Genomic DNA, 27491 nt, shown 5'->3' with positions numbered 1-27491 from the left:
ATGACCGAAAGCTTTGCGGACACAAGTATGTTGGATTTGAAGAAGACTCGTCCGTCCGTTGTGTCGGTGTCTCCTCTCACTCGCTTGCTTTCCTTTGTTTCAGATCCTGCTGACTCAGCACCTCCTCCCACAGTAAGTCACACTCACACTGTGTTCAGCTCCTGAGCACACTGACACCAAAAAACTTGTTTATATATATTGATTTAGAAATGTACTATCTATTTCATTATAAGAAATACATCGTCACCCTGCAAATATTTACTGACAGCTTTCTCTCAGTGAACCAGCTGGATGAGACAGGAAGTAGAATTCCACCTTTTTGTCACATGAAAAACTTTTTTCTTTCATACTAACGCCTGAGTGGTTCACTCACAAACTATTTCAGAACCATCATTTGTTACCGGTACTTGGTGAAAGTTGTAAAGTAATGTTGGGGTTCAGTGGGACCTCAGTGGTTTCATCTTCAGCTGGACCAACATGCTGCTGCATGTCTTCTAACTTGTAAAGCTAAACCTGAGCACATCTCACCAGTTTTAGCCTCACTCCACTGCCTGACTGCTCATTTTACAATCCATTTTACGACTTTAATACTTGAATTCAAATTGCCGATGGTCATCCAAATTTCAACACATTATTTACATATTAATTTTCATTCTTACATTATTTATTTCTGTGTACAGACTTTTGTGTCCCTGTGGTGGTGATAACCTGCCTAACAGTAACAAAGGACTCTAAATTATATTCTAGATTTGACAGGAACCCAATGAAGAGAAGTTGATATTGCAATATTAATTCCAGGGAGTTATGTGATGTCTCCTAGTAGTTTTTGTCAATACTCTCGCTGCCTCATTTAGAATAAACTGAAGACTTCTTAAAGGAGTCATATTATGCAAAATTTAATTTCTAATAGTTTTCCAACAGTAACAATTGTCCCCATACCTGGACTGACGCCCCAGGAGTGAAGACAGTCTGTCCTCTCTCTCCCTGGCTTGATTCAGTGTTTAAAAAGTGTGTTGCTCCAACCAGCCAATCAGAAATCAAACCCTATATAGTGTCATCAGGGGTTTAGCCAATCCCAATCAAGGTAGTCCCTCCCTTTGACTCCTCCCACAATTAGGCAGCTCTGCTCTGGCACATGGCACCACCAGAGGAAGTACGTCCTCCTCTTCCCAAGATGGGCATGTGTGGGCGGAGTCAGTCCAGCTCACACAGACACAGCAGATTCTGAATGTAGCTCCTATAATCCAATATTCAAATGGAGGAAAATCAAAGAAAAGTTGGATTTTGGGCAAAAAACTTTGAATACAACGATTTTGGACCAACGAGACGAAGTGAAAGTGTTGAAAAACTCTATAATAGGAGATCTTCAAGCAGTTATTAGGACACTCTTAAAGTAAGGAATTACAATAGTTTAGTCTATTTGGTTAGAAGTAAGAAATGCATGGATTAAATTATGGTTATATTCATGCTGCAGCAGAAGCATAAAGCTAACAACGGTGTGTCTAGTTGTTCCTGGTGCTTAAGTTTCTTCAGATGTCAGGTATATGCCTCATTAGATCAGAGAATAATAACTGCTGCATCATTTCCTCCCTCCTGTTCAGGAACTAAGGACTGAGGACCATGAACAGCCAGACCCTTCCCAGATAGATGTGGTCTCAGTGACAGAGGAGGACCTGCCCAGAGTCGAGACCCCCAACACTCTTAATGTCAGCCCCCTGGGCAGCCTTGGTGCACTCGAGGAACCAGAGAAAGATTCCCACAAACCCACTGAGCTTCCCCCTCAGACCCCACCCAGTCCCGGCATGCCGATCACCAAGGTGCAACCATTCATCCACGGTGAGTCTCGGTCTTCAGGTCTTTTTTCCAAATCAATTCTCACTTCATTGCAATCCAGCTGTTTATAAAACTGAAATGCAAGCAAAATGAAACAACATTTTCCCATGGAATCTCTGGCAATGGCCAGTGTCCTGTTCCTGCAGTGGAAGGGTTCTTGAAAAGGCACCAGGGAAACTCAGATGATCCTTTCAGCTCCTCTGACTACCCACTGCAAGGCTTTCTTGCCTGAAGTGCTGCAGCTGGAATACCACATTGTAAACTTCATTACAATGTGGTATCTTTTCAATAATACCTCTTTAGAAAGCCCTAATCATTTTGGTGGGGAGAGACACTTGTTTCAGGAAGTGCAGTCTTTGTCTGTCTTGTTCTTGCTGAGATGTTCTTGTTCCAGGTCAGATCCGGCGAGAGCTGCACTCTGAGCAATTTCTCTTTTTTCATGAGGAGCTTCAGGTTGTTCTGTTGTCACTCGCCCTCGAGGTCTTTAACTTCTCCCCTGTACATTGGTTCTTCATTTCTTTGGATGAGATCCAGTACTGTGGTATTTTCTGAAAAAAACTTACATGGTAATGTGTCATCAGTGTGAATAGCAACAAGCTGGGGACACAACCTTGTCCAGGGCAATCTGGAGGAGTTTCTCTATTAATCTTTGAAGACTGAAGTGGTTGAACGGTGAACTAACATCATTGCACAGGATTTTAGAGTCGGTCTCTTTGTGGTCCAGATGAGTGATGACTGATATTGTCACTGAATTCAACGGCCAGAAACAGCAGGGAGTGAGACTGAGAGTGGAATGATAGTTTTAGTGGTAAAGGGCTGATGAACCAAGGACTCAGCTTGCCGGAAGGCCCCGAGAGGTAGAATAGTACCTGGCAGGAGGTCAATGGCCCAGTCACAGGGACAGTGCGGTAGAAGGGACATTGCCAGGGTCCATGTAATAGTCCAGAACATTGGAGAGATCCGAGTAGTGAGGGCCAGTCAACAGTCACAATGAGGGGGGCAGCCCTTGATGTATGGGACTCCAGGAAAACACAGCAGGGGCCTCAGCTCAGGACCTCACCTGCGCTCCAGGGTGCTAGATAGACTCACAAAAAGTGAATCTGAATGGTGGTGGTCAGTGAAACTCACCTGGACTGCCTGAGAGAGACGAGTGAGCTGGGAAAGTAGACGTCCGTCCATAGCCCATGTGATAATTGCTCTAGGAAGAGGAGTGGTTTCCAGATGGAGCCTCTCAGCCAGCCAGTTGTCCAAAAGATTAGGATCTTCCCCTGAGTCTACCAACATCACCTGCTGAGACCACAAGAGGAAACATAAACTGTCACTGGAATTACAGGTTGACCAAAGTAGAAATAACAGGTGTCGGGACTGACAAGCATCTGTCTCTGTTCGCCTCTCACTGGGCAAGCGGCCAGGCAGTGAACACGTTGGCCACAATACCGGCAGAGCCCCTGGGGCCTTCGACACTCCCTCTCCTCAGGTGGCAGAGGAGCATAGCAGCTGCATGGATTCCTCTGTGGTGATGGGAGCATGAGGTAAAGCCCAAACTGGAGCACTGGAGCGGCCGTGGCTGAGGAGTGGGGAGCAGAACTGGCATCCTGAAACCAGTGGACACATTAAAACAGAAGTAGATTTTTTTTTCTTTTCTCCAATTTGAAAAATCATGGAGCATGACAGTTTTAGCCCTCTTGTCGCATGTTTGACACCCTGGGTGTGAAGGTTACAGATCTCTGGGCAGATGAGATGACATGACATGAGATGAGACAAGACGAGATCAGATCACATCACATCAGATCACATCAGATCACATCAGATCACATCAGAAATCGCTTTAATAACGTCAGAGAGGGAAAAATTCAAGACGTTGCGGCAACAAATATTGTATTTGTTTCTCAAGTCACAGACCTTCATTCATCCCAACACAAACAAACACACACACATGCATATAAACACACACACACGGTCCAGTATGAGAGCTGTGCTGCGTCTCGTTCATAGAGGAGGACATGGAGAAGAGCTGGAGGACTCGTCTGCTGGCCCATCGCGTGGAGCTGATGGTGCTCTGCCTGGCCGCGCTGATCACTCTGATCATCTGCATCGGCCTCGGAGGTGAGCCGCTGTGGCATGGCCATGTTTGTTCTTTCAATATTTGATGCAGTCCTTACGTGTTATACAACTGGAGCTAATAGACCTGAGTCAGGTGGAACGGGGTCTCATGTGTCCATACAGGAGTTACACCTGTCCTTACCAGCCCAAAAACAATCACCACTTCACTTCTCTCATTTCTACTACAAACACACACAGTCATGCACGATTATCAGCAGAGCTGTCACACCATTTCTTTAATGTGGGCCTGATGAAGAAGGATGAAGGTCATGTGGAGCCCAGCGGTGGTCCAGGTGGGCCAGACAGGTGAAAAAGATGAACAGCCTTTAAATACAGACATGTTTCCCTTTAATTCAGTGTAAACAGCTTTAAGTACATGAGGAAGGAGTGTTTGTTTTTAAAATACCAGAGGAAGCTGAAATAAAACATGGTCACCTTATAAGAGAGTTTCAGCTGAGAATTGTGTGTGTGTGTGTGTGTGTGTGTGTGTGTGTGTGTGTGTGTGTGTGTGTGTGTGTGTGTGTGTGTGTGTGTGTGTGTGTGTGTGTGTGTGTGTGTGTGTGTGTGTGTGTGTGTGTGTGTGTGTGTCCAGTGGGCCTGAGCTGTGTGGGCCGGTTCCGCTGTGGCTCCTCCTCTCAGTGTTTCAGCTTCTCGGCTCAGTGTGACGGAGTGACGCACTGTGACAACGAGGAGGACGAGCTGGGCTGTGGTGAGACGCTCAACACGGAACCACGTTTCTATGCAAGAAAGACACTCATAAAGCCTCCCTGTGTGTCCGTCTGTCAGTGCGTCTCAGTGGGAAGCGTTCCGTTCTGCAGGTCCAGAGGAGAGGACAGTGGAGCACCGTCTGTTCAGAGGACTGGAATAAGATTCTGAGTCTCTCTGCCTGCAAGCAGCTCGGTTATTCCAGGTTCTGCTCTTGTTCCTTCCTGATCAGTGTTTTTCTCTTTATTCTTGCTTGGCTTGCAGGCTCTTTAAAAAGAAAACCTAAAATAATAATAATAATAATAATAATAATAATAATAATAATAATAATAATTAAAATAACAATAATGATAGTTGTTGTTATTATTATTATTACTTTCCGAATAAATCCCCCAAAACGTCAAAAAAAAAATGTTTCCATAGAAAGTGGATGAGAGAGGCACCTCATGGCGGAGATCATAGGAGATCAGCGTCTGTTGCCATGGAGACGCTCCCTGCTCAGTGTTTCACACTCTGATGTTGCTATCTGACCTAGCTAGTTAGCATCGATATGAGCTAACGGCTATCATGCTAGCGATGCTCGCTCGGTTCCGTAAACAAAAGTAGCGTTGGTGAAGGTCTACCGAGTGTAGCTCTAGGGGTTTTGATATTTTCGTCAGATTTATTTTTCAAGTCTTTAATTTTCCCAGGTTCCTGATAGCGCCTGCCTCTTAACAGACTCTTTCAAACTGACTCCTCTCTCCGGTTTACCGCTCAGTCATTAACTGTGTCTGTAGTTTTGACTCAGATTGGAGTGTATTGGATGTTCGCACTTTCACAGCCAGACATTGACGGTTCTCCTCGCGCTGTCTTCAGGTTCCAGAGTTCCCTCTTCGTCGCTTTGACCTCCATCGAGGAAGACCTGCGGGGCAGCCTCGTGTCCTTCAACTTCAGCCAGTCTCAAACCGTCAAGCTGCAAAGTGCACAAACATACAGGTACATGTTCACAGAAGTGGTCAGTCACACTGAAACAAACACAAATAAACTGAAATGTGCTGAACTCCCGACACACTCAATGGCAAAGGAATCTACCTCAGGCACTGCTTGATCCTCCACTCAATGTGAGATGATTAAACCAATAATAGAATGTAGGATTCAATTCATTTTTATTTGTATGGCAGTCATTTCAAAGCAGTTTTACAGAGGAAATTGTAATATTATGTTAGGGGTTAAACTATGGAACTGCCTAAAGGATGAAATTAAACAAAGCACCAACAGGAACCAGTTTAAAAAGCTTTTTAAATCATATATCATTAGTAAGTATAAGAAAGAAGAGCAACAATTTTACCAAGGACAACAGTAATATATAACATATATAAATGGTATAAAATATATTAATATTTGATATACATAATAAAAGCTATATATTGTGATAGAGAATATTATTAATTTAAATATTGCCACACTATATTTTGTATTTAAAATGTAATTGATGAAATTTAAATACTATATTATTAATATTATTATTAATGTTATGTACATGTTATGTACATCCATGTGTACGTATGTATAAACTGTATATGTAAAACTTGTGTAAAGTATATATTGAATGTGTATTGTAAAAATAGTTTTTTTTAAAAATTGTGTGACATTATCTAAAGAGCCTCCTTTTGTTTTTTGTGATGGGGTTGATGTGAATAAGCCTTCGACACGCTTTCGACTGATTAGTTTTACAATTGAGTGTTCTGTTTGTTTGTTTTCTGAAGACTGCCAAAATAAAATTCAAAATTCAAATATACTTTCAAAGCTCATTGGGCTGATCTGGACCGTCCAGTTTTGGCCTCTGAGCCACACGTATTAGCTGATCCTGCCCAATCAGAGACTCTGGAAACAATCCGGCTTTATTAGAGAGGAACAACGTCCCAAAAAGTCTTAAAAGTTTTTAATCTTAACAGCACTCAGAGCCGACTGCCTTCAGCCAGTGTTGACGACTTGTTCTGATTGTTTGTTGCGCTCTGGACTTGACGTGTGTCCCTGTGCTGCTCCTCTCTCCTGTGAGACAGTAAAACTCAGTGCAGCTCAGGGATGGTGACCACTCTCAAATGTCTGGGTGAGGAAACACACCTCGCCCTCCCTCGTTCTTAATGCTTGAACCACGCGGAGGAACGTGTGTGTGTGTGTGTGTGTGTGCGTGCGTGCATATCCTCCTGCATGTCCTTTTTCCATAAAGTTCACAGTACAAGCACACAGTCAGTCCAACAACAAAGTGTGCATGAAACACTTGAAAGTAATCAAGTCTTTCAAGTCCTGTGTGTGTGTGTGTGTGTGTGTGTGTGTGTGTGTGTGTGTGTGTGTGTGTGTGTGTGTGTGTGTGTGTGTGTGTGTGTGTGTGTGTGTGTGTGTGTGTGTGTGTGTGTGTGTGTGTGTGTGTTTCTACACTATTAACCATAATTCCCCTCCCAACAAGTAACTGAGGAGTAAAACACTGAAATATATATATTTTTTAATTGTTTAATTATTTGTTGGCGCAATCTAGATGACAAAAAACCCAACAACAATAACATGTACAGTACTTTGAATACTATTTTGATGTATGTAGTAGTGGAACCGCTGCTGCGGTCAGTCCGGTCTTTGTACCTCTGGTGTGAGAAGCTGTGTAACCCTCAGCATTAAGACAGATTTGCTAAAGCGGCGGGACTTCCGCTTTCAGCCTGGACCAATCAATGAGCCGTGTCTCTTCTTCACTTCCTCTCTGCTCAGTGTTTGTTTCGGGCCACAGCGCCCCCAAACCAGCAGCTGCTGTAATTGTGTGACGTTTTCCAGGCGGTTTGGTCCAAAGTGAATGTGAACGCCACCCGAACCAAATGAAGGGGTGAAAACTCTCGGCTCCCCTCCCTCCCAAGTAAACCGAGTCCTGGACTATCTGAATGTGAAAGGTCCCTTCAGAGCAGCTGATCAGCTGACCTGAGCGAGTGAGTGGGGGTGAATCAGCCCAGAGAGGTATAGGGTGGGGGCCAGGATGTCGACAGATTAAAAAAACGCCTGGCCTCGTCCTGCATGTCTCCACAGCGTGCAGTGGTCTGTGCAGCAGCTCTCTGTGTGGAATGTCGAGCGTACTACTGTGTGCTTCCTTGCCTGCAGAGTGCGGCTCCAGGCCGCAGTACAACACTCGCATCGTCGGAGGAAACAGCTCCAAACCGGGTCAGTTCCCCTGGCAGGTCAGCCTCCACTTCAGGAGCGAGCACCTGTGTGGAGGCTCCATCATCACGTCCCGCTGGATCCTCACGGCGGCGCACTGCGTGTTTGGGTGAGTCCCAGCCGTGAAGGGGGCGGCGGGGGGGGGGGGGGGGGGGGGGGGGGGTTCTGTGGCTGAGGTTCCTCACCCTGACTCTTTGTGCTCAGCTTCAACAACACCTCCCTGTGGACGGTGCACGTGGGGCTGACGGAGCAGCCCCTCCACGGCGCCCAGTCCCTGGCTGTGCAGAGCATCGTGCACCACGCCCGATACAGGGACACCGCCCTGGACTACGACATCGCGCTGATCAAACTGGTCCGGCCGCTGGTGTTTAACGGTATCAACCTTTTCATTGTCCCGCTGGATTCAGCTTCTGCCTCCTGACTGGGTCTGAGAACCTCCTCACCTCATTATCACACCACACGCTTTATGGTGGAAGTCCTCTCCTGTTGGTTCACCTTTCTCTTCTCTAGCTCTATTTGTTTTCTATTTCACACGGCGTCCCAGTAAAGGAAACAGTCAGTGAGGCAGAGCAGCATGTCTGTAATATATCGAACTATCACTGCCTTTATTGAAATGTGCAGTATAAAAACTTTATCGTTGCTTCATCGTGTGGAAAGCTGTCCGAGGTTTACACACTTCACACTGGTGTTCTTTGTTCTCATTTGCAAATATTAAAGTGAATTAATTCATTTTACAAACTGAGAAGGCACCCAGACTGTACAGAGGATCTTACTGAACTGTTCACTATTCACACAGGAGATGTTTTTGTTAATTCTCACGGATTCTTTTTTTCATATTTTTGCTCTACCTGCGTCTACCTTTACTTAATTGTACCAAACATATGGCACAATAGTGGGATTGTCATTTTTCAAAGAATGTTATGTTCCTGTTCTCTCACTGTTTTGTTAAGAATAGCTAAAGCACAGCAGAGAGAGGAGTGACCAGCAGGGGGCAGCACTGCTTCTAGCTTTGATTCGTTGAACTTTAATTATATTGCAGTTTTTCACACAATTTAATGTAACTGTAAATGCTATTTCAGCCTCTCTAGTTTTGTAGTTGTTTACAGTCGCTGTACGATTCCCAGTCGTTAGAGTAGTTTTAGCTATTTTCTCCTTTTTTGTTTTTTATGTTTATTTTTCTTCCCTTTCTTCCCTTTTTTCCAGCTTTTTCTCTATTTTCCCTTTTACTTCCAATCTGTTTTCCTCCTTTTTCCTAATTTTCTCAATGTTTCCTTTTTCTTCTTGTTTTCTCTCTTCCCAGTTATCCCATTGTTTTCCTTTTTCTTTTTTCAAATTTTTTATATTTTTCTTAATTTTCAATCTTTTTTTTCAATCTTTTTCCATTTTTTCTTTTTTTCCCAGATTTTTTTCTATTTTTCCTTTTTTTTTTTCCTTCTTTTGATCTTTTCCTCAAAGTACAGAAGAGTTTTAGGGCCACTGAAGAAAAAAAAAATTCGGAGGCTAAAAAAAAACAAACCTTCGTGGCCTCAAAAAAAGTCGAAAATCAAATTCGAGATTTTTTTTTCGGAGGCTAAAAAAAATAAAAAAAATCTTCGTGGCCCCAGAAAAAGTCGAAAATCAAATTCGCGATTTTTTTTTTTTCAAGGTGGAAAAAAAAGTCCATCCATCCACATGCCAGCGCGTGTGACTGCTTCCTCAAAATGCATATCAGGCGGTTTAATGAAGTGATGAAAAGACTCTTCAGACAGAATCTCGCTCATAAACACGGTGCAGTTATCATCAGTATCAGGACTAGAAGAGACGGAGCAGCCTGCTGAGTTGTTCCGTCGCGGAAGTTCGTCGAGTACGAAGGACAAAGGCACGGATCCCGGGCTGCTTATTTAAATGTGTTCTTATTAATCAAGGAAATCCTGTGTAAAATCACGTGTCCATAAGCAGTAAGCAACCCGATATAGTCAGAATTAAGTGATTTAATGTGAATTGACATCTACGGGCAAATGATGAGGGATGGATAGACGTCTCTCCGTGAAAAATTTAAAATCTCGACTTTGATTTTCGACTTTTTCTGGGGCCATTAAAGTTTTTTTTGTTTTTTTTTTTAGCCTCCGAATTTTATTTTTCTTCAGTGGCCCTAAAACTCTTCCGAACTCAAAGCTAATGCTGATTCAGCTGTTTTACCTTATTTCGCTGTTTTTAGCCTGGAGATTTTAGGATGTAGTTTGACATAAACTAGATTTTATGTTATTCTTTTATATTGCAGTGATCGCTGAGCCGGTTGCTTTGACTGAACTGTGCATCAGGTTTACTGATCTGAAATCTTCACCTTCTCCTCAGTTTGTGTGGCTTTCTGCGAAACACTCTTTGTCGAAGACTCACACAGCTGGTTGCTCTGCAGGCTTCGTGGAGCCCATCTGCCTGCCCAACTCTGGAGAGGAGTTTAAAGAAGGCACCATGTGCTGGATCTCCGGCTGGGGAGCAACCGAGGATGAAGGTGAGTCTGGAGCTTCACCGTCTCAAGAAGCAGGCTCGCGTTTTAGTAACGTCAACGTCAGCTCTTGGCAATATTCAGAACCGTTACTGCTCAGTCAGTGTCATTCATTCAAACTAGTCATGTAAACAATCAGAGTGGCTTATTGTTGTTCCTGTGCAGAGCTACAATTGTAGAGGGTGAACGACCTCACAATGAGAAGCTTTTGAAGCCTTGTTGGCGCAGTAGGCAGCGCATCAGTCTCATAATCTGAAGGTCGTGAGTTCAACCCTCGCACGGGGCACAGCCTTTACGTTACATCATCATTTACTAACGAGACATGTTGATGGATAATTACAACTCTTCATCCAACCATCTTGATCAGGGGTCGTCTAACCAGTCAGAGACCAAAAGCCACAAAAATGACTGTGGAACTACAAAGAACCACGATGAGAACTCGATCCCACGGGATGAGACGTTTTTTCTTGCAAAAGTTGTGAATGGTACCGAAAGAATGGTACCCAAGGCTTACGATTCTTTTGTCACCCTTCCGTTGGGGTACCCAGCACTGCAGAACGGGCCCCATTAGGAGGAGCAACAACGCAGCCCTCTGCTGGTTGGTAGTGACTATCGTCACTCTCAACAAGCCCGCAGTATTTAAATATCTCATCGGCAGTATGAATCCTTTGTTGTTGTTCACATACTCTGCATTGTGCACACTGGTTGTTTTGTCATCGTCTTGTGCAGAGCTACAAATGTAGAGAGTGAACGACCTCACAATGCAAATCTTTTGAAGCCTCGTTGGCGCAGTAGGCAGCGCGTCAGTCTCATAATCTGAAGGTCGTGAGTTCAACCCTCACACGGGGCACAGCTTTTACGTTACATCGTCATTTACTAACGAGACATGTTGATGGATAATTGGAACTCTCTGGAGGTTCTCAAAGGAATCTAGAAAGGCAGTCATTACCGTTCCCCTCACAAGCTCTTTGGTAACGCAGTGGCTCTTTGGTACATAGCTTTAACCACCATGGAAAATGTCAACAAGTTCACCTGATTCATTGTGAAAAATCTGTGCTAGATATGCAAATATTCATACAGTGTACTTTTGAATCAAGTCTGAACAATTAAATTCATTACAGATGAAACAATAGGGAGGCCCAAAACACTCAAGGCTTGATGTAGATCTTTCAACCTGAAGGTTCTGAGTTCAAACCTCACTTCACCCACCCTTTTGTCAGAATAATGCTCATGAGGAGGGAACAAGTCAGTGATTTGTTGTAGAGGATGTAAATCTGTCGATCCGGTCTGTGACGTTTTTTGGTCTGTGTTCATGTCAAGTGGCTGCTTATAAGCAGCGAGGAGAAGTTCTTACATACAGTTTATTTTCTTCATGCCAGTGATACTTCTTCTTCTGTAATCACGGTTGATGGCAGCTGTCAGGCTCATTATCCCCGTCTGGACTAGAGGGAGGACTATTTATTTATTTTAAATCATATGTCAAACATTCATCGTATGGCTCTGCACAGAACTGTGACGGTATGGGACGAATACAAATACCATTACACCCCCACTCAAAACGATTCAAGTTATTCTGCACTAGTTGCTACTAAACTACTGATGCTCAGTCAGTGTCATTCATTCAAACTAGTCATGTAAACAATTAGAGTGGCTTATTGTTGTTCCTGTGCAGAGCTACAATTGTAGAGAGTGAACGACCTCACAATGAGAAGCTTTTGAAGCCTCGTTGGCGCAGTAGGCAGCGCGTCAGTCTCATAATCTGAAGGTCGTGAGTTCAACCCTCACACGGGGCACAGCTTTTACGTTACATCATCATTTACTAACGAGACATGTTGATGGATAATTACAACTCTTCATCCAACAATCTTGATCAGGGGTCGTCCAACCAGTCAGAGACCAAAAGCCACAAAAATGACTGTGGAACTACAAAGAGCCACGTCGTACACATGTGACCTGGTCCCACGGGATGAGACGGTTTTTCTTGCAAAAGTTGTGAATGGTACCGAAAGAATGGTACCCAAGGGTTACGATTTTTTTGTCACCCTTCCGTTGGGGTACCCAGCACTGCAGAACGGGCCCCATTAGGAGGAGCAACAACTCAGCCCTCTGCTGGTTGGTAGTGACTATCGTCACTCTCGACAAGCCCGCAATATTTAAATATCTCATCGGCCGTATGAATCCTTTGTTGTTGTTCACATACTCTGAATTGTGCACACTGGTTGTTTTGTTATCTTCTTGTACAGAGCTACAAATGTAGAGAGTGAACGACCTCACAATGAGAAGCTTTTGAAGCCTCGTTGGCGCAGTAGGCAGTGCGTCAGTCTCATAATCTGAAGGTCGTGAGTTCAACCCTCACACGGGGCACAGCTTTTACGTTACATCATCATTTACTAACGAGACATGTTGATGGATAATTACAACTCTTCGTAGAACTCTCTGGAGGTTCTCAGAGGAATCTAGAAAAACAGTCATTACCGTTCCCCTCACAAGGTCTTTGGCTCATATTCCAGGAGAGAGCAGTGTTTCTCTGCGCTCCGCCAGAGTCCCACTGATCTCCACCAAGACCTGCAACCGGCCCGAGGTTTACCGAGGCCTCGTCTCCCCCTGGATGATCTGCGCCGGATACCTGGAGGGAGGAGTGGACTCCTGTCAGGTACAGCCGCCGTGATGAAGAATGAAACCAGCGACTGGCTTTACGACACAGACGTCACTGGAACGACCGAATCAAAGAGGATCCCCTCAGAATACAAAGTGATTTTAAATTAGTCAATTTCCATGTGTGTGTGTGTGTGTTTCAGGGGGACAGCGGGGGTCCTCTGGCCCTGCAGGACGGCTCGGTGTGGAAGCTGGTGGGGGCGACCAGCTGGGGAAACGGCTGCGCTCTGAGGAACAACCCTGGAGTTTACACTCGCATCACACAGTCGCTCAGCTGGATCCACCTACAGATGGAGGTCTGTACATCTGTGTGTGTGTGTGTGTTTGTTTGTTTTAAGAGTTACTTTTTCTTTAAGTGGATTCATTCCTGTTTTTTTAATGGCCCCCCCTGGAGGACAGATGAAGTCGTTTGAATTTCTAATCTTTTAAAACTCAACAGCTGAAGTGAGACAGATCAACTATTCAAACTTTTACTTCAAACTGAACATTTGTGAATTTAAACTGTTTGAAGATAAGGTAGAAAGGAAATGTATTTTCATATTATTCAGTAAAAACTTGATGGAATCACTACAGAGGGAGTGTTTTGAGCCTCGACAGAGCGGCTGTTAAGCTGCAGACCTCTGGACTGCAGCACTCGTCATCTGGAACATTTTTGACGAGTCGGCGTTTGTTTAGCTTAGCGAGCCGCTTTTCATCTGAGAGGAAACGATAAAAGCGGAGCAGAAAATAGAATAAGGCCCAAACACCCTTTTTTTTCTTTTTTTAAATCTCACTAATTGTGTTGCTCATTACATTACAGCAACGGGCTTCAAATTAAGGTTTCTACTGAACACACACACACCCTTTCAAAAGTATTGGAACAGTCAGAGAGTTCAGAACCATGGTATGGAGAAAGAAAGGGTCTGCTCATCTAAAACACACGAGCTCCTCTGTGAAACACAGTGGCTGTCACGTCATGTCATGGGCTCGTGTTGTTTCTTCTGGGGTCTTTAATCTTTCTTGACATCACATGATTGCAGGAGAACGATGAACTGAAAAGGTTTAGACGAATATATAGTCCGTCAATTTAAAGAAAGATTCAACCAACTGACGGGGAAGTCCTCCGTCACTCAAAGTAAAAACCTAAAACACTGTCAGACTTACAAAGGAGTTCCGTGTGTGTTTTTGTTTCAGAGAGAAGAAGCTCATTCTTCTGCTGCTGATACAAGACTGACTGGACTCTAAGTGGACGATCCCACCGGGACTTAACCCCCCCCCCCCACCACACACACACACAGAGACTCACACGGGGCAGCAGAGTTAGGCATCATTTATTCCAAAATAGAAAGCTCTAAGGCAAAACAGATGAGAGAAAAGTGAACAACGCTTCGTAAAAAGCAAACAGGCGCAAGTCAAGAACCGAGAGCTGAGGCAGGGCGCCCCCGGAGTCGCCCCCCCGAGACTCTGCTTTACAAGAGGGATACATCACTGCAAGTAGAGACGGACAACACATGAATACTACAGTTCTTCAAACAACAGGCAGTAATCTCAAGAGATCGATAAATCTGCCACTACATGTGTCTGTAGTGTGACTGTGTGTGTGTGTGTGTGTGTGTGTGTGGGGGGGGGGGGGGGGTCTTTAACAAGTCCAGCTGTGCTGTTCGGAGCACAGCAGCATGTCCGTGTACATAAATAAAAGTTGGAGGTGATGTCCTGTCCGCTCCCAGTTGAGACTGATTGTAAGGTTAGCATAGTGTTTGGATTGTGCTTCCTGCTGTCCGCCGACCAGGAGACCTGCGGTTATACGCCGACGCCAGCTAGCAGACCAGTGATACGCGACGTCGCCAACGAGGAGACCTGCAGTGCGCCGACCTCAAGCCTTGCGGTACGAGACGAGGACCAGGGAACCTGTGGTAAGCGAGGTTGGCCAGTAGACCTGCTGTTACACGACAACGCCGACCAGCAGACCTGCGATACGCAGGAGACCTGCGGTACACGATGTCGACGACCAGGAGACTCGCGGTTTAACGACGCCAATCAGGAGAAACGTGATACGCTGCCGACCAGGAGACCTGAGGTACACGCCAAATTCGATCAGGAGACCCACAGTTACATGACGACAGCAAGCGAAAGACCAGCGGTACGCGGCGTCGCTGACCAGGAGACTCGTGGTATGCGACGTGTACCAGAAAACCTCTGGTGCACGAGGTCGACCGGGAGACCTGCGGTTACACGACGACGCAACTCGGGGACCCGCAGTAATCGACGTCGCCGACCAGGAGACCTGTGGCACGCGACGTCACCATGTTTGGAGCTCGCATCAGTACAGACGACAGCTTCTGCACTTTAGTGTCTTTTGGAGCAATTTGACCAAAGGTCACACTTTCTTTTTGTGCTTCTTGGCAACAATTCACACACATAAGGCCTTTTTAGTATCGGAAGTTTAAAACCAATTTAAACAGCTAATTTCATCACCATTCAATGACTAGTTATTTTTTTTCAACTTTTGTAGAAAACTTCAAAGAACCCTGGAAAACAGGGCGTCCAGCTTCAATTATGAATCTGTACATAAATATCCCTTACAAAAACAGGAGAACACAAACTGAAAGAAAAACACTCATTTCATAGTTTGTATATAAAAATAAGCATCTCTCCTCTTTCTTTTTTGTTTTTTTTTCTTTTCTTTTCTTCTGAACTTGTGCTCTGCTCGGCCTGCGGAGCCTCGGCGAGAGCCGTGGAGTCCGTCATAAGAGTGCACACATCTACTCAAAACACAAGCATGCAAAAAAGTGAAGACAAACCCTTACAGATACAACTTCAAAGTGTTGGCATCCAAAACGAGAATGAAAAGAGTGGACGGGAAAAGGAAGGGGAGATATTACAAAAATCAGTCCACATTTAATAACGGAGCATACAAATCTTGCTTCACGTGTTTTTAACACTTTTTTTTTTTTCTTTCTTCTTCTTCTTGTTTGATTTCATCTTTTTAGCTTAAATATACAAAAAGTGCACTCGCCTACATCGACTAAATAATTAAAAGAGCTTCTGAAATGAAACTCCTGATGTACACACACGCAGCACGAACTGCCCGTCAGCAGGGGGCGGTGGAAGAGTGGAGGACGCCCCTGTCCTCTGCTTCTTTGTGCTCTGTGTAAACCTGTGTGTATGCTGGGGAGCAGGGGTGTCAAACGTATGGCCCAGGGGCCAAAAGCAGCCCACCAGATGGGAGTTTTCATAAAAGTAGCTTCTGTTTGTCAATAATAATGTGGATCGCAGTGATTCTATCAGACATGGCGGCGAAATCTGAGCCGAGTCATCAGTGATCAAATCACACCGTCACGTTATCAACGGATTTTGAATTCGGACGTTTCGCCATGTTTAAAGGAGGCATCATATTGAAATGAACCTTAGTTTTCTTAAAAATGTTGAGGTTTTTTTGTCGAGGACTCGCTGGGAGAGACAAAGGGGCCTTTCACATTTTGATAGTCCGGGACTCGGTTCACTTGTGGAGGGAGGCGAGTCGAGAATTCTCACCCCTTCGTCTGGTTCGGGTGGCGTTCACATTCACTTTAGAGATCAGATCAAACCGCCTGGAAAATGTCACACAATTACAACAGCTGCTCATTTGGGGGCGCTGTGGCCAGAGAGGAAGTAAAGAAGAAGTGATTGGTTCGGACCACATGGGAAGTCCCACCGCTTTAGCCCGTGGTGACTAGGCTAGTTAGTATCCTCTCACTCCGCCCGCTAGAAAGATCGTTTGCAAGCCAAACGAGACCTCGCATTTCAAGGGGTTCAGAGTTGGTGGGAGATTTCACGTCGGCCAAACGAAACGGTTTTTCTCTGAAGAGACTCTGGTCCGGGCCAAACAAGGGAATGTGAACACGCCTTACATCTATGGCTTGGTCTGGGAGAAGTTGCAGGGGACAGAGATGTCCAACTGCTTCGCTCTCTGGACCGCCCACCATGAATTAAACGGTTAAGATGGATGGATGGAACGATTTTTTATTAATGGCTTTGAATTAAATGCAACACAAACAAAGTAAGAAACACATGTGGAATTCACATGTTATTGTTTTACTGCTGAGGTCAAGCTGGGCTGCACGTGACCCCTGATCTGAAAAGTTTAACACCCCTGCAGTGGACTTCCTACGTCCTGGGTGTATGTGTGTGTGTGTGTGTGTGTCAGTGTGTGCGACACTGTGTCCTCTACTGCAACGAGTCGCTGTTGTCCAGGCCCAGCCCGGCCATGTCTGTGTCATCGTCTTCGTCCCCGCTGTCCCCCGACTCGTCCTCACTGTGGCCTCCCAGCATCACCTGCTGCACCGCCAGCGTGGCTCCATCCGACGTCAGGCTCTGCAGACCCTCCATGTTCATCGTCACCATGGTACCTGAAGGCAGAGGCCGCGTTACCACCCTGGTACATCCACAATGCCACAACTTAAAAAATACAGAACACAGAACCTGTGGAAGCATGAAGACTCCTTCACAGCTGTTTAACGTCCTTAAATTTTTAGTTTCAGTGGTTTTCTAACTTAAGATGAGTTAAAATGGAACTTTTCTCCACATATCAAACAAACCAGCAGTCCATGCTGAATTAAATGTTCTACTTTTCTTGGAGTCGTCCAGGAAGAAGTAGGTGAAAGCTTCGTGGATAAAGGGGCTCTGGCAGCCTACCGTCTGGCATGGTGACTTGCTGGTTGCCTCCTGCGATGGAGTCAGGCCAGAAACGCTGCAGAGGTCGGTTCTGAGGCGTCTTCTTCTTAGTTTTGGGCGTCTCGGAGGAGCTGGCGTCCAACATGGGCTGCAGGATCCGTCTCCGTGCATTGATAAACCTGTTGACAGGACGCACACTCAGGTTTCTCCGACTGCTCAAAGAGTGAATGTGGGAGAACTTCTCTCAGTACATCGCAAAATGAACCAGGTCCCATGAGTCTTTCGAAGAGTGTTAATCTCTTATTTTATCCACATGCATCCCAGTGTGACCTGACAGATTAACCACCTCCAAATACAGCACCGCAAAGGTATGAGTACACCAGGATAAATTCTGTTTAAAAAAATTAAACAAGATGAAATCCACGACGATCTCTCCTGGTAGACCTCTCATTCAGGTCTGCCGTGTGTCCGTTTCTCTCACTGAAACTCTGAGACCAAACAAAAAAAAAAATCCACATCCAATGGAGAAAACCCTCGATGTCTTCACACCATCCCACATGTCTGATAGATCAGGATTTCTATCTTGATCCTCGGAGGAAAATCTCCCACAACCTTCACTTTGATGTTGGTGTGTGTGACACTGACCAGTTGTTGACCTGGAGAAGCGTCAGGTTTGTCTGAGTAGCGATCTGTTTCTTCTCATCTTCTGTGGGGTAGGGATGCTGCAGGACAGAAGGAAAGGCATCAGAGCTCCTCGGTCTTTACTCGCTCACTCTCACTCTCACACTCACACACACTCACCCCGATGTGCTGGAAGAGCCAGGAGCGCATTACGTTGGTGGCGTGTTTGGGGAGCACGCCCCGTTTGTTCTTGGTGGAGTTGTCGTCGTGGTTGAAGAGGTTGAGGTCCTGGTGGAACTGCAGCTGGAGCTGAGAGCAGAAGGAAGGTTGAACGTTTTTCAACAGAACTCCTAAAGTCAGCTAATGATGAAGGAGCGTATCATCATCATACTAAACAGTGATGGACAGACTCTGTGTTCCTGTTGGAGACGTGATTCGGTCGGAATCAAACACTTCCAGTGGAGTCGAAAACTGAACACTGACACAGTATCTGTAGACCTAACGATTTCCTGCTCTGATCACACTGCATGACAGACAAACACAGCAGTCTCTGAACTCTCTCCTTGTTGCCGAGTCAGCAGACAAGTGGGACTCCCGGAGTGCGTTTCTGTTACAATCATCAATGTCCACACAGGGACTAGAACATCCTGTCCTCAAGACACGATTCTCTCAAACAAACTCCAGCCTGTGGGCCGACTGTGGGCTGATGTTTACTTGGATTGGCTGCAGCAAGGTGTAAAAGTACAACACAAGTAACCAACAGCCAGGAAATGATACTTGTATTCAAGCTAAAGCTGGAAATGTGGACTTTGCCGCTGCATCTGTCAGAAAGAACAGATCTATGAAAAAACTGTTTCATTCATTGTGGACACATTGTGTAAAGAAACTCAAGCTATTGAAAACCTCTGAATCAGATGAAGAGCTAAAAGTGGACAAGGGTGTCAACCGTTCTGAAAGGTCCCATATTAAATAGTTTTTCAACAATGTCACATCTGTGTTATTTGTCCAACAACATTGTATTCAAAGAGTACTTCCCCAATTCAGCCTTGGTCCTGAATTTAATCGAGTATAAAAGTCCCTCTGGGGAGATCTACAGAGAACAGGCTTATGAGCTAATGAGCCGTGCCTTAACACAAAGGGCTCGTTCACAATGCAGACAAACGCGACCCAATTTGTATTTGCTGCTCACAAGTGACTCACATCCAACCTGTTTTGTGACCATGCGAACATTGTCATTGTGACGTTTTCACAGCAGACCCAGGCCTCCGTCAGATGAGGGATCAAATGAGAAATGTATCTGATGTCTTTCAACGTAAAATATGCGACTGCCTCGTTATCAACGTGTGACTGACGTCGTGAATAAGAACCGGAGGAAGCGGCACTGCCAACATGTTAAACGCTTTGCTCTCTTGTTACTGTTACGGTTTGTCATATTAAATTAAATTTATTCAGTATATCAGACATTTGTGTTTAGGTCCTACAGACCTGCTGTGACCCTCATAGTAGACTTCACACATCACAGCAGTTTGCTCTGTCTGAACATTGCTGATATCTCCATGTTTGTTGGACAGACTATTATATCATCTTAATGGGGTTATTTTTAGATGCCTGAGGAGACGGTGTTTAACAGGAAAAAGACAGAACATTTCTCTAATCATGAATAACAGTGCAGATTGACGGTGGGTGGTTGTACCTGATTGTTCTGGACACGTATCGTCCCTGGAGACAGAGCCTGTGTGACCACCTGGCCCTGAGGAGTGACTACTGTGACTGGCTGGTACACTGTGGCACCTGAGAAACACACACACACACACACACACACACACACACACACACACACACACACACACACACACACACACACACACACACACACACACACACACACACACACACACACACACACACACACACACACACACACACACACACACACACACACACACACACACACACACACACACACACACACACACACACACACACACACACACACACACACACACACACACACACACACACACACACACACACACACACACACACACACACACACACACACACACACACACAGTAATGAAACCTCCTGGGCTCAAACGAAACCCACGGAAGCGGACTGCTGCATCACAGTCTAAGCGTTCAATACAGTACCTGAGGAGGGGGATGTATGCCATGGTGACATACCTGCAACCACCTGGGTGGGGTTGACAGTGGTCACGGTGACGTTGCCCTGCTGCAGAGCTGAAGCCGGCACCACGATCTGGCCCTGGGGACTGATGGTCCCAGAGATGGAGCTTGGCGTCTGTGGAGAGAGGCATCGTGACGCATCGCCACCCGAATGCGTTTGGTGCTGAAGCCTGCCGATCGTCTAGAGGCGTACCTGAGACTTGGCGGGGGAGAAGCTCGGGGCCGGGCCCTGCACTGGGGAATAAGGACTTCCTGGGTCTCCACTCAGCAGCGTCTCACTGTTCATCTTGGTCTTGAGGCAGGCGATGTAGCGGCTGCAGAAGTCCTTACACAAGTCACTGACCTTCTCCAGCTCCAGCAGGTGGATCCGCAGCACCTGGATGGCTTTCACCATCTGCACATGGAAGACAAACTCTCTGTGAAGCAGCCTGTTTCCATGTTTCTCCTTCACATGCACTCCTGAGTCTAGCCATCAGTTTCTACATGTTATTGATCAGTATTCAACCTTATTAAATAAACTGTACCAGATAACATGAGATGTGAGGGAAACGACCACGGCATGACTTGTGACAAACACTGGAGTCTATGTTATGTCTTTGAAGTGAAATCTGATCTGTGCAGTTGACCTCATCCGATTAGACTAATGCAGAGCATGACTGTACAGCGGCTGGAAACATGATTTATCACGGTTCGGTCTTATGTATTGTGTATGCAGCCTTGCTGAAGTTTCCTGCAATAATTACCCATAAAACCTGTTCCAGTCTTGCTGAATTTATTTTTCATGTGTAAAGAGACGGTTGTGTGAGACTGACATTATCCCACAGTGTTCTAATAAGAGCTGGGAATTCATTTTAAACTGTCCAGACCTTGAGGCAGCAAAGCGGCCCCAAACCATGACGCTTTCACCACCGCGCTTCACTGTTGAGATTATGGGTTTTTTCTGCTGGTACCTGCTGTCAGTTTCAGACTATACAGAACACAGTATCCTTGGAGAACTGGATGTGCTCAATACTGTGAGTGAAAACATGATGTAACCTAAAATAATGATGACATGACTGTTGCCAAATGATGTTTGGCCACCAAAAACTATAAATCAGCCATTCATTTCTAATCTGGGGAAATTTTTGCCAAAGTGCTTCATAACTGACCAGAGAACTTCCATCACTTTGCTGATTTAAAATAAATTTTTGTTGCCCTGAAACCGTAATATTTATCGCACAATTATTTATTTCCAATGTGCACAATATCCACTCTGCTTATCTGTAGTAAAAATGTTTCTATCATTAGCAGTAGGCTTGGCTCAGTATTAAAATTGCATACGTTTCTTCTCAAAGGACCATCCTCAGATGAACTTGATCCAGAAGCTGCAGCTCCTTGACGCTCAACTGACAGGAATGTTTCCAGTCATTGTGTTGTAACGCTGGATCAGTAATATCCGACTTTCTTTCTTCTGGTTTGAGTCTACTGTGACAGGTCGAGGGATTTGACAAACGGGACCAGTGAAGATGTGTTGAGGCATTTTAGATGCATTTAAAAATAAATAAACCACCAAACGACAAGAAAATCATTTAGTTCCAGAATGTTTTGTGTTTGAGTTTGCATTTTCTCCTTGTGCAGATGAAGGTTACTCCAATTCAGAGGTGTCCAAACTACAGCCTGAATCAAAATCTAAAGTCTTACCTATAGAGGACGCGTACGCTGGACTTGACGGTTCTAACACCGTCCCGACAACCGTCTCTCTCACTGAGAAAGAAGATCTGCACTGGTGACCAAAGTGAGGAAGTACCGTAACTTCACCCGTACTGAGTGGCCCTGTCCTGCTGTGGGACCTGTTTAGTAGCAGAGACCCTGAGTGACGCCATGTCTCACCAGGTTGTCGAGTTCGGGGTCCTCGCTGAAGAACGGCTTCCCTTCCTTTTCCTGACAACGCACAAAGTTCTCAATGTCCACATCAAAACTGGCAGAGGTGATGCAGTCGGAGCTGAGCGTGGACTGCTCGCACTTCTCGAACAGCAGGGCCAACAGAGGGAAGAGAGGATGCCTGCGGGAGGTGCAACACCACGTCTTACTGCACGACTCGGGGAAAATACAGCAAAACATTTTTTTAATACAACGTTCATGTGGAGCTCTACATGTTCTACCCTACGTTCACTAAAACTCCGCTCTGTGTTTTAAGACTTCGACTAACACCTGAATATTTCTTTACGTTTCAACAACCTGGACACTTAAAGATAAAGACCTTTTGTTTTACTTTTTTTAAAGCTCTTTTAGCACAGTTAAACTAAACTACTCAAGACTTTATTCATTCTTTTTTTAACACATAACTCCATCCTATTTCTAGAATCTCTATTGCAGCCACATGAAGGTGCTCCGGGGAGCTGGTGGGGGTCAAGGGCCATGCACAGGGACACAGTGGTGACCTGTCCGCTGTTGGGAATCAAACCTGAATGTTGGTAGTTTCTCACCAGCATCATTAGTGGCTGTCATTCTACTCTCAAATCATGACACTTTTATTTATGATTTTTAAGTTTGGAAACCGAACATGGCTACAGTGAAAGGCAGCAGTCATACGACAAAGTGGAATGTGAGAAATTTTAATAAAACCATTAAAATATTTCATCTACGAAGCAGCTCAAACTGTGAAATAAATGTTGTTAAAAATAAATGTTCACACACAGCAGCAGGAAGTCGAAGCTATGTGAGGACGATAGAGTTGATTCAGTAAAACAGAAGTGAGTTTGGAGTGAGGAGGGCCGTGGTGTGAATGCTGCGTACCGATATATGGAGGCTTTGTCTGCGTCCATGGGGGTCTGCGGCTCTGTGGGGGACGGACTGGGAACCTCTGCCAACGTGGCCTCGATAAACTTCTGCTCCGGGTTAGTGTCTGCCTTCAACACACCTTGCATCTGCAGAGAACGAGAGGGCAGGCAGCTCAATAAGACAACGTGCAAAGACATGATAAGAAAAACACCTAAAGAACTCATGAGACACTTCAGTTAGCCTGAAACGCTAAGGGACAGGGACAATTCCTGGTTTCTCAGGAAGGGCTTTTATGTGTGTGGCTGCACAAGTAAATCTGAACTGTAGAAGAATCGCCAGTGAACAGAGGTATTTAGAACTGCATCATCTGATGCTTAGAAAGCTGGTAGAACATGTGACTGTGGTCTCAGTGAAGCTCCCTTCACTGATCGAGGGCCAAGTCTCTCCTCTTCACACCACGTCTGCCTACCAGCAGCAGCGCCGCCGCTTTCAGGAGCACAAATCCCATCCTCACCCATGTGACTGGGCCCCAACAATGACTTAGATTGAGCACAAACGGGCTAAAAATAATTGTTTGCTTGGGGCGGAAAATGTCTCATTAGTCATAGACCATCTTCATCTCTCGACACCCCCAAAAATCTGGCACTCGAATAAAGATGTTTTGTAAGCAATTTACATAAGCGCAGACAAAAATACGAGGAAGAAACGGGCCTTTACAATGCTTCTACAAAAGACTTTTCTTCCCGTGGTGGCTTGCTACAGAAAGAGAAACTCATCCAAAAACAAACTCAAACTGATGTAGGAACAGAAGGATCGTTAAATGGGGTAGTCTGGAAAGTTATCGCAGCTTCTTTGAAGGTGACCATGCTCCTGCACAAGTACAACTGCAGAGCTTTGTTTAGTTCAGGCTGAATTAACAAGGTAAAGAGGAGGGTGGGTTCACTCTCCGAGTATGCGACGCTAGACTTCCATGTGATAGGCATATTAGCATCCGCTTTATCAATATCTAGAGGTGTGGTGGGAATAACTAGACAGTACAGAGATGACAGGAATGGGTTCCACCTCATGGCCCACTTAGCATTCACCACTCATTCGTCTGTAGTTACATTGGTGTAGCTCATTCCATAGAACACAAGCTTCTTGTGTTTATTTCTACAGTCCTGTTACATGCACTGAATCTCTCTTTAGAAAATAAGTGGAGAACCGATGGAAACGAGTGCAGAACACTTAAGTTTACAGCCGAGGTATCGTTCACTCTGTGGTGTTAAACTGCGGTGTACTCGGGCTGCGTTGTTTCCATTCATTCTCTGCATGTCAACATAACAACCAATCGATACTCATCCTGCTGCTCGAGACTGTGTTGACAACAGAGAAGTCAGAAGTGGAAAGAAAAAAAAAAAAAAAAAAAAAGAGTGAAAATATTGTCAATGCAGCCTCACATGTGATCAAAGTAAAAAAGGAAAACAGTCAAACTGGGTCCAGAAAGAGAAAGGGCGCTGTTATTTGAAAGTACAAATCCCAAAACACAACAACATGGCATGTTAAAGCGTTTCTTTATTGCATGTGATGGAAGACATGTTTAAGTGATCTGGCTCGGCCCCACAGTGCAGGCCTGCAGTTTGCCCCTGCCACCCACCTGCTGCTCTCCCTTGGGGTACTTGTCTATGGAAAGCGACTGGGCTGCCATCACGATCACTGCAGATGCTGCACACACTGGGGCATTATAGAAAGCAGTGGCAGGTGGCCAACCTACACAGTAGACATAACTTCAGTTAGACTGCTTTAAGCAGAGGAAACAAGATTTAACAAAAAAAGAAATAAAGAGTGAATGAATGGTTGGTACTGTTACAGGGGATGGAAGTATTGGGATTGATACTTTTCGAGTGGTTTTGTTTTCATGCTCCAGATTCACAGCATTTTATTTGAGATGTATAAACAAAACTATCATTTCTAAATGTGGGTTCACAATGTTGAGTGCTGATGAAGCGGAACCAGGGAAAGTGGGAGTCCTGTTACAGCAACTTTATTTTTAATTCAGCTCCATGTAGTGCCTCCAGGCCAGTTCTGATTACCAAGAAGTGACTCATATCAATCCTCCAAGGTGCAATGTTTCAAGAAGTCTCAGGAGTATCCCAGCGTTACTTTACTACTCCTCTCCACACACCCACCACGACTTAGCCTTTAGCATGAGCTAGCTGCAGCCCTCATGGTTTCAACATTTAAATCCACGAGTGCGTGTGTGTGTGTGAGAGAGAGAGAGTGTGTGTGAGGTGAAGTGAGCTGGGTGTCCTGGACTTTATTAAACTAGCAGTATGTATGCGTGTGTTTGTATCTTTGTTTGTCCGGTGAGCAGCATGTAGCCGCAGTTAGCTTTAGCCCGAGCTAACGAGCTGGTTCCGTTGGACGAGCCGCTTTTAGCTCGTGGCTAGCGGGAGCTAAACAGCGGGAAGCTAACTGCAGTTAAAACTGTATATTTTTTTTTTTTTTTTAATGCTCTCTGCATCGGTGTGAGCGGCCTCGTTTCCAAAGCGCCATGTTTAGACACAAATCAGTGCCGCTCGTCGAGCTAGTGGAGCTAGCAGGATTGGGGGGGGGGGGAGAGAAGCGGAGCGCGAGCCGCCGCGGACTCGGCTCATGACGCCGATTCGGACGCGTCGTGTTTTTCGGTTGAATCCTAAAAACGCCGCGGCTTCGTGTCCACCGTGTGTGCCGATGGAGAAGCTCCGGCTGCGCCGGCCCCGGCAGATCCTCAGATCCTTCTCCCCATCAGTCAATCAATCATGCGGGGACAGCTGCCCGCTCCCTCCCCTCCGCTCCGCTCCAGCTGTCGGGCCTGCTCCGAGCTCTCGCCCTTTGCTTTTCCACAATCCTCCTCTGCCCCCAAAACGCCGACATATTTTTTTACACCCCCTCCCTGCCATAGAGGGTTTTTTTTTTTGTTTTTTTTAAATTCCTCCCGGAGCTCCGCCGCTTTTACTTCCCCTCCTGTAAACACCCGCCGCTGGCCGGGCTCGGTCCGCGCCGCTCGCCCCGGGGCATTTTAGCGTGCGGCCCAGATTGTTTGATTGATAGGGAACGGAAAAAGAGGGATTTTGAGTGACAGCTTACCTGAGTGCCAATCTTCGTCACACTGACAAGCGGCTGCAGCAATCGGGACCCGCAGTTGTCGTGTTGCGTCATCGCGCAGGGGCACGCAGGGGCGCTGAGCTCATTAATATTCATGAGGTGGGCGGAGTCATGACGTCCTGCAGTGTGGGAGTTTGCGTGCGTGCGCCCCGCTGCGTGTTTCTGCGGGACAGACGCTTCTCCTCTCGCTGCGCGCGGCTCTATTTTTACCTCTCCCACCCAACGCTAACGCACAAATACAATCGCTGGAGTATGCCAAACATTTATTCCTAAAATAACGAGCGCCGCTTTAGATAATTAAGGCTTCGTTTGTGTGCAGCTCCGAACTGAAAGCATTAAAATAGAAACCCGGATGAAGCATGCGCACACTCAGCTCTGTTCAAATCACCGCCACGGGCACAAAGACTGCATAAAGGACGTGTTTGATCTCCCAGTGTACCGTACCAGCAGTTTGTTGTCTCTCCTTATTACCATTTAATGGCTACCTCAGCTGCAGCATCCAGTTGTTGTTTTTTTTTTTGCATTTATTTGGTTTATCACTCTTATAGAGTCCTTTTCATTAAATTCTACTTTTCAACAGTTGTGTTGTATGTTGATTTTTCTTTTACCTCTGTGTACAAATAGCAAACAAATACAATTTTACTGGAGCTGCAGAACATGTTCAAGCTTCAAAATATAACGTTTTACTAACTATATTAGTAATTTGTGTTGGACACTCACATCTAAAATATTGTGGCAGAATTTGCGTGCTCTTCCTAGTGCAGGGTTTTATCTCCAGTCCACAGATCATTGAGTTTGGCCTGTGATAGATGGACTGCCCACCTGTCCAGGTGAACCTGCCTTCAGCTTCAGCACACAAGAGGATCTAACTTATATATTTGTGGACACAACTGAACCATTCTTTTTGGATCTATTCTGACCTTATTTTATAGTAGAGTTGTTACACACACTTATTTTAGAAATTTAACCAACAGTAAGGCAATTATAATTAAATTGCCTTAGATCACAATTTATCCTCTTTTCTCCAGTCCTCACAGATATATTTATAAAATTATGAGTCATACTATTCTGTAAAAAGCACAAGATAGCCTCAGTTTGCACATCAGAGTTAAAGCATCCTCTCGTGTGCAGATGCTGTGGTTTAACTGCTCACTGATCTGTACTGTGGCATTCTATGCAAAACACCAGCTATCTGATTTAAAAGCCT

The 27491-nt window shown here is 45.3% G+C and overlaps 2 protein-coding genes across 5 annotated transcripts; one reads left to right on the top strand and one right to left on the bottom strand.

Annotated features, from left to right (window-relative positions):
• On the top strand, positions 1 to 15199 carry tmprss3a (transmembrane serine protease 3a; the record flags this gene model as incomplete). Its single annotated transcript, XM_080478232.1, has 15 exons — positions 1 to 25; positions 104 to 132; positions 1602 to 1836; positions 3829 to 3939; positions 4529 to 4645; positions 4723 to 4846; positions 5497 to 5616; positions 6684 to 6730; positions 7762 to 7927; positions 8023 to 8192; positions 10214 to 10309; positions 12814 to 12956; positions 13102 to 13254; positions 14727 to 15014; positions 15146 to 15199. 15 exons carry the CDS (start codon positions 1 to 3, stop codon positions 15197 to 15199), a joined length of 1878 nt encoding a protein of 625 aa, XP_080334358.1.
• pknox1.1 (pbx/knotted 1 homeobox 1.1) lies at positions 14253 to 26341 on the bottom strand (the record flags this gene model as incomplete). 4 transcript variants are annotated; one of them, XR_013935908.1, is made up of 12 exons in its annotated part: positions 14253 to 14529; positions 17088 to 17325; positions 17612 to 17769; positions 18236 to 18312; positions 18392 to 18520; positions 19905 to 20002; positions 20363 to 20513; positions 20592 to 20792; positions 22268 to 22439; positions 23174 to 23304; positions 24795 to 24907; positions 26267 to 26333. XR_013935908.1 is itself a non-coding variant. In XM_080478594.1 (11 exons), the coding sequence occupies 10 exons, from the start codon at positions 24843 to 24845 to the stop codon at positions 17144 to 17146; spliced, it is 1350 nt and encodes a 449-aa protein (XP_080334720.1). In that variant the 3' UTR covers positions 15628 to 17143. The 4 variants fall into 4 exon arrangements, 3 of the variants coding, with proteins under 3 accessions (XP_080334720.1, XP_080334719.1, XP_080334718.1); XM_080478594.1 differs by lacking the exon at positions 14253 to 14529 and having other exon boundaries at positions 15628 to 17325; positions 26267 to 26341; XM_080478593.1 differs by lacking the exon at positions 14253 to 14529 and having other exon boundaries at positions 15628 to 17325; positions 20396 to 20513; positions 26267 to 26330.
• Between the last annotated feature and the right edge of the window lie 1150 nt (positions 26342 to 27491).

Source organism: Lipophrys pholis, assembly GCF_963383615.2.
Source record: "Lipophrys pholis genome assembly, chromosome: 13".
NCBI classification, from domain to species: domain Eukaryota; kingdom Metazoa; phylum Chordata; class Actinopteri; order Blenniiformes; family Blenniidae; genus Lipophrys; species Lipophrys pholis.
This window is presented reverse-complemented; position numbering and strand designations above follow the sequence as displayed.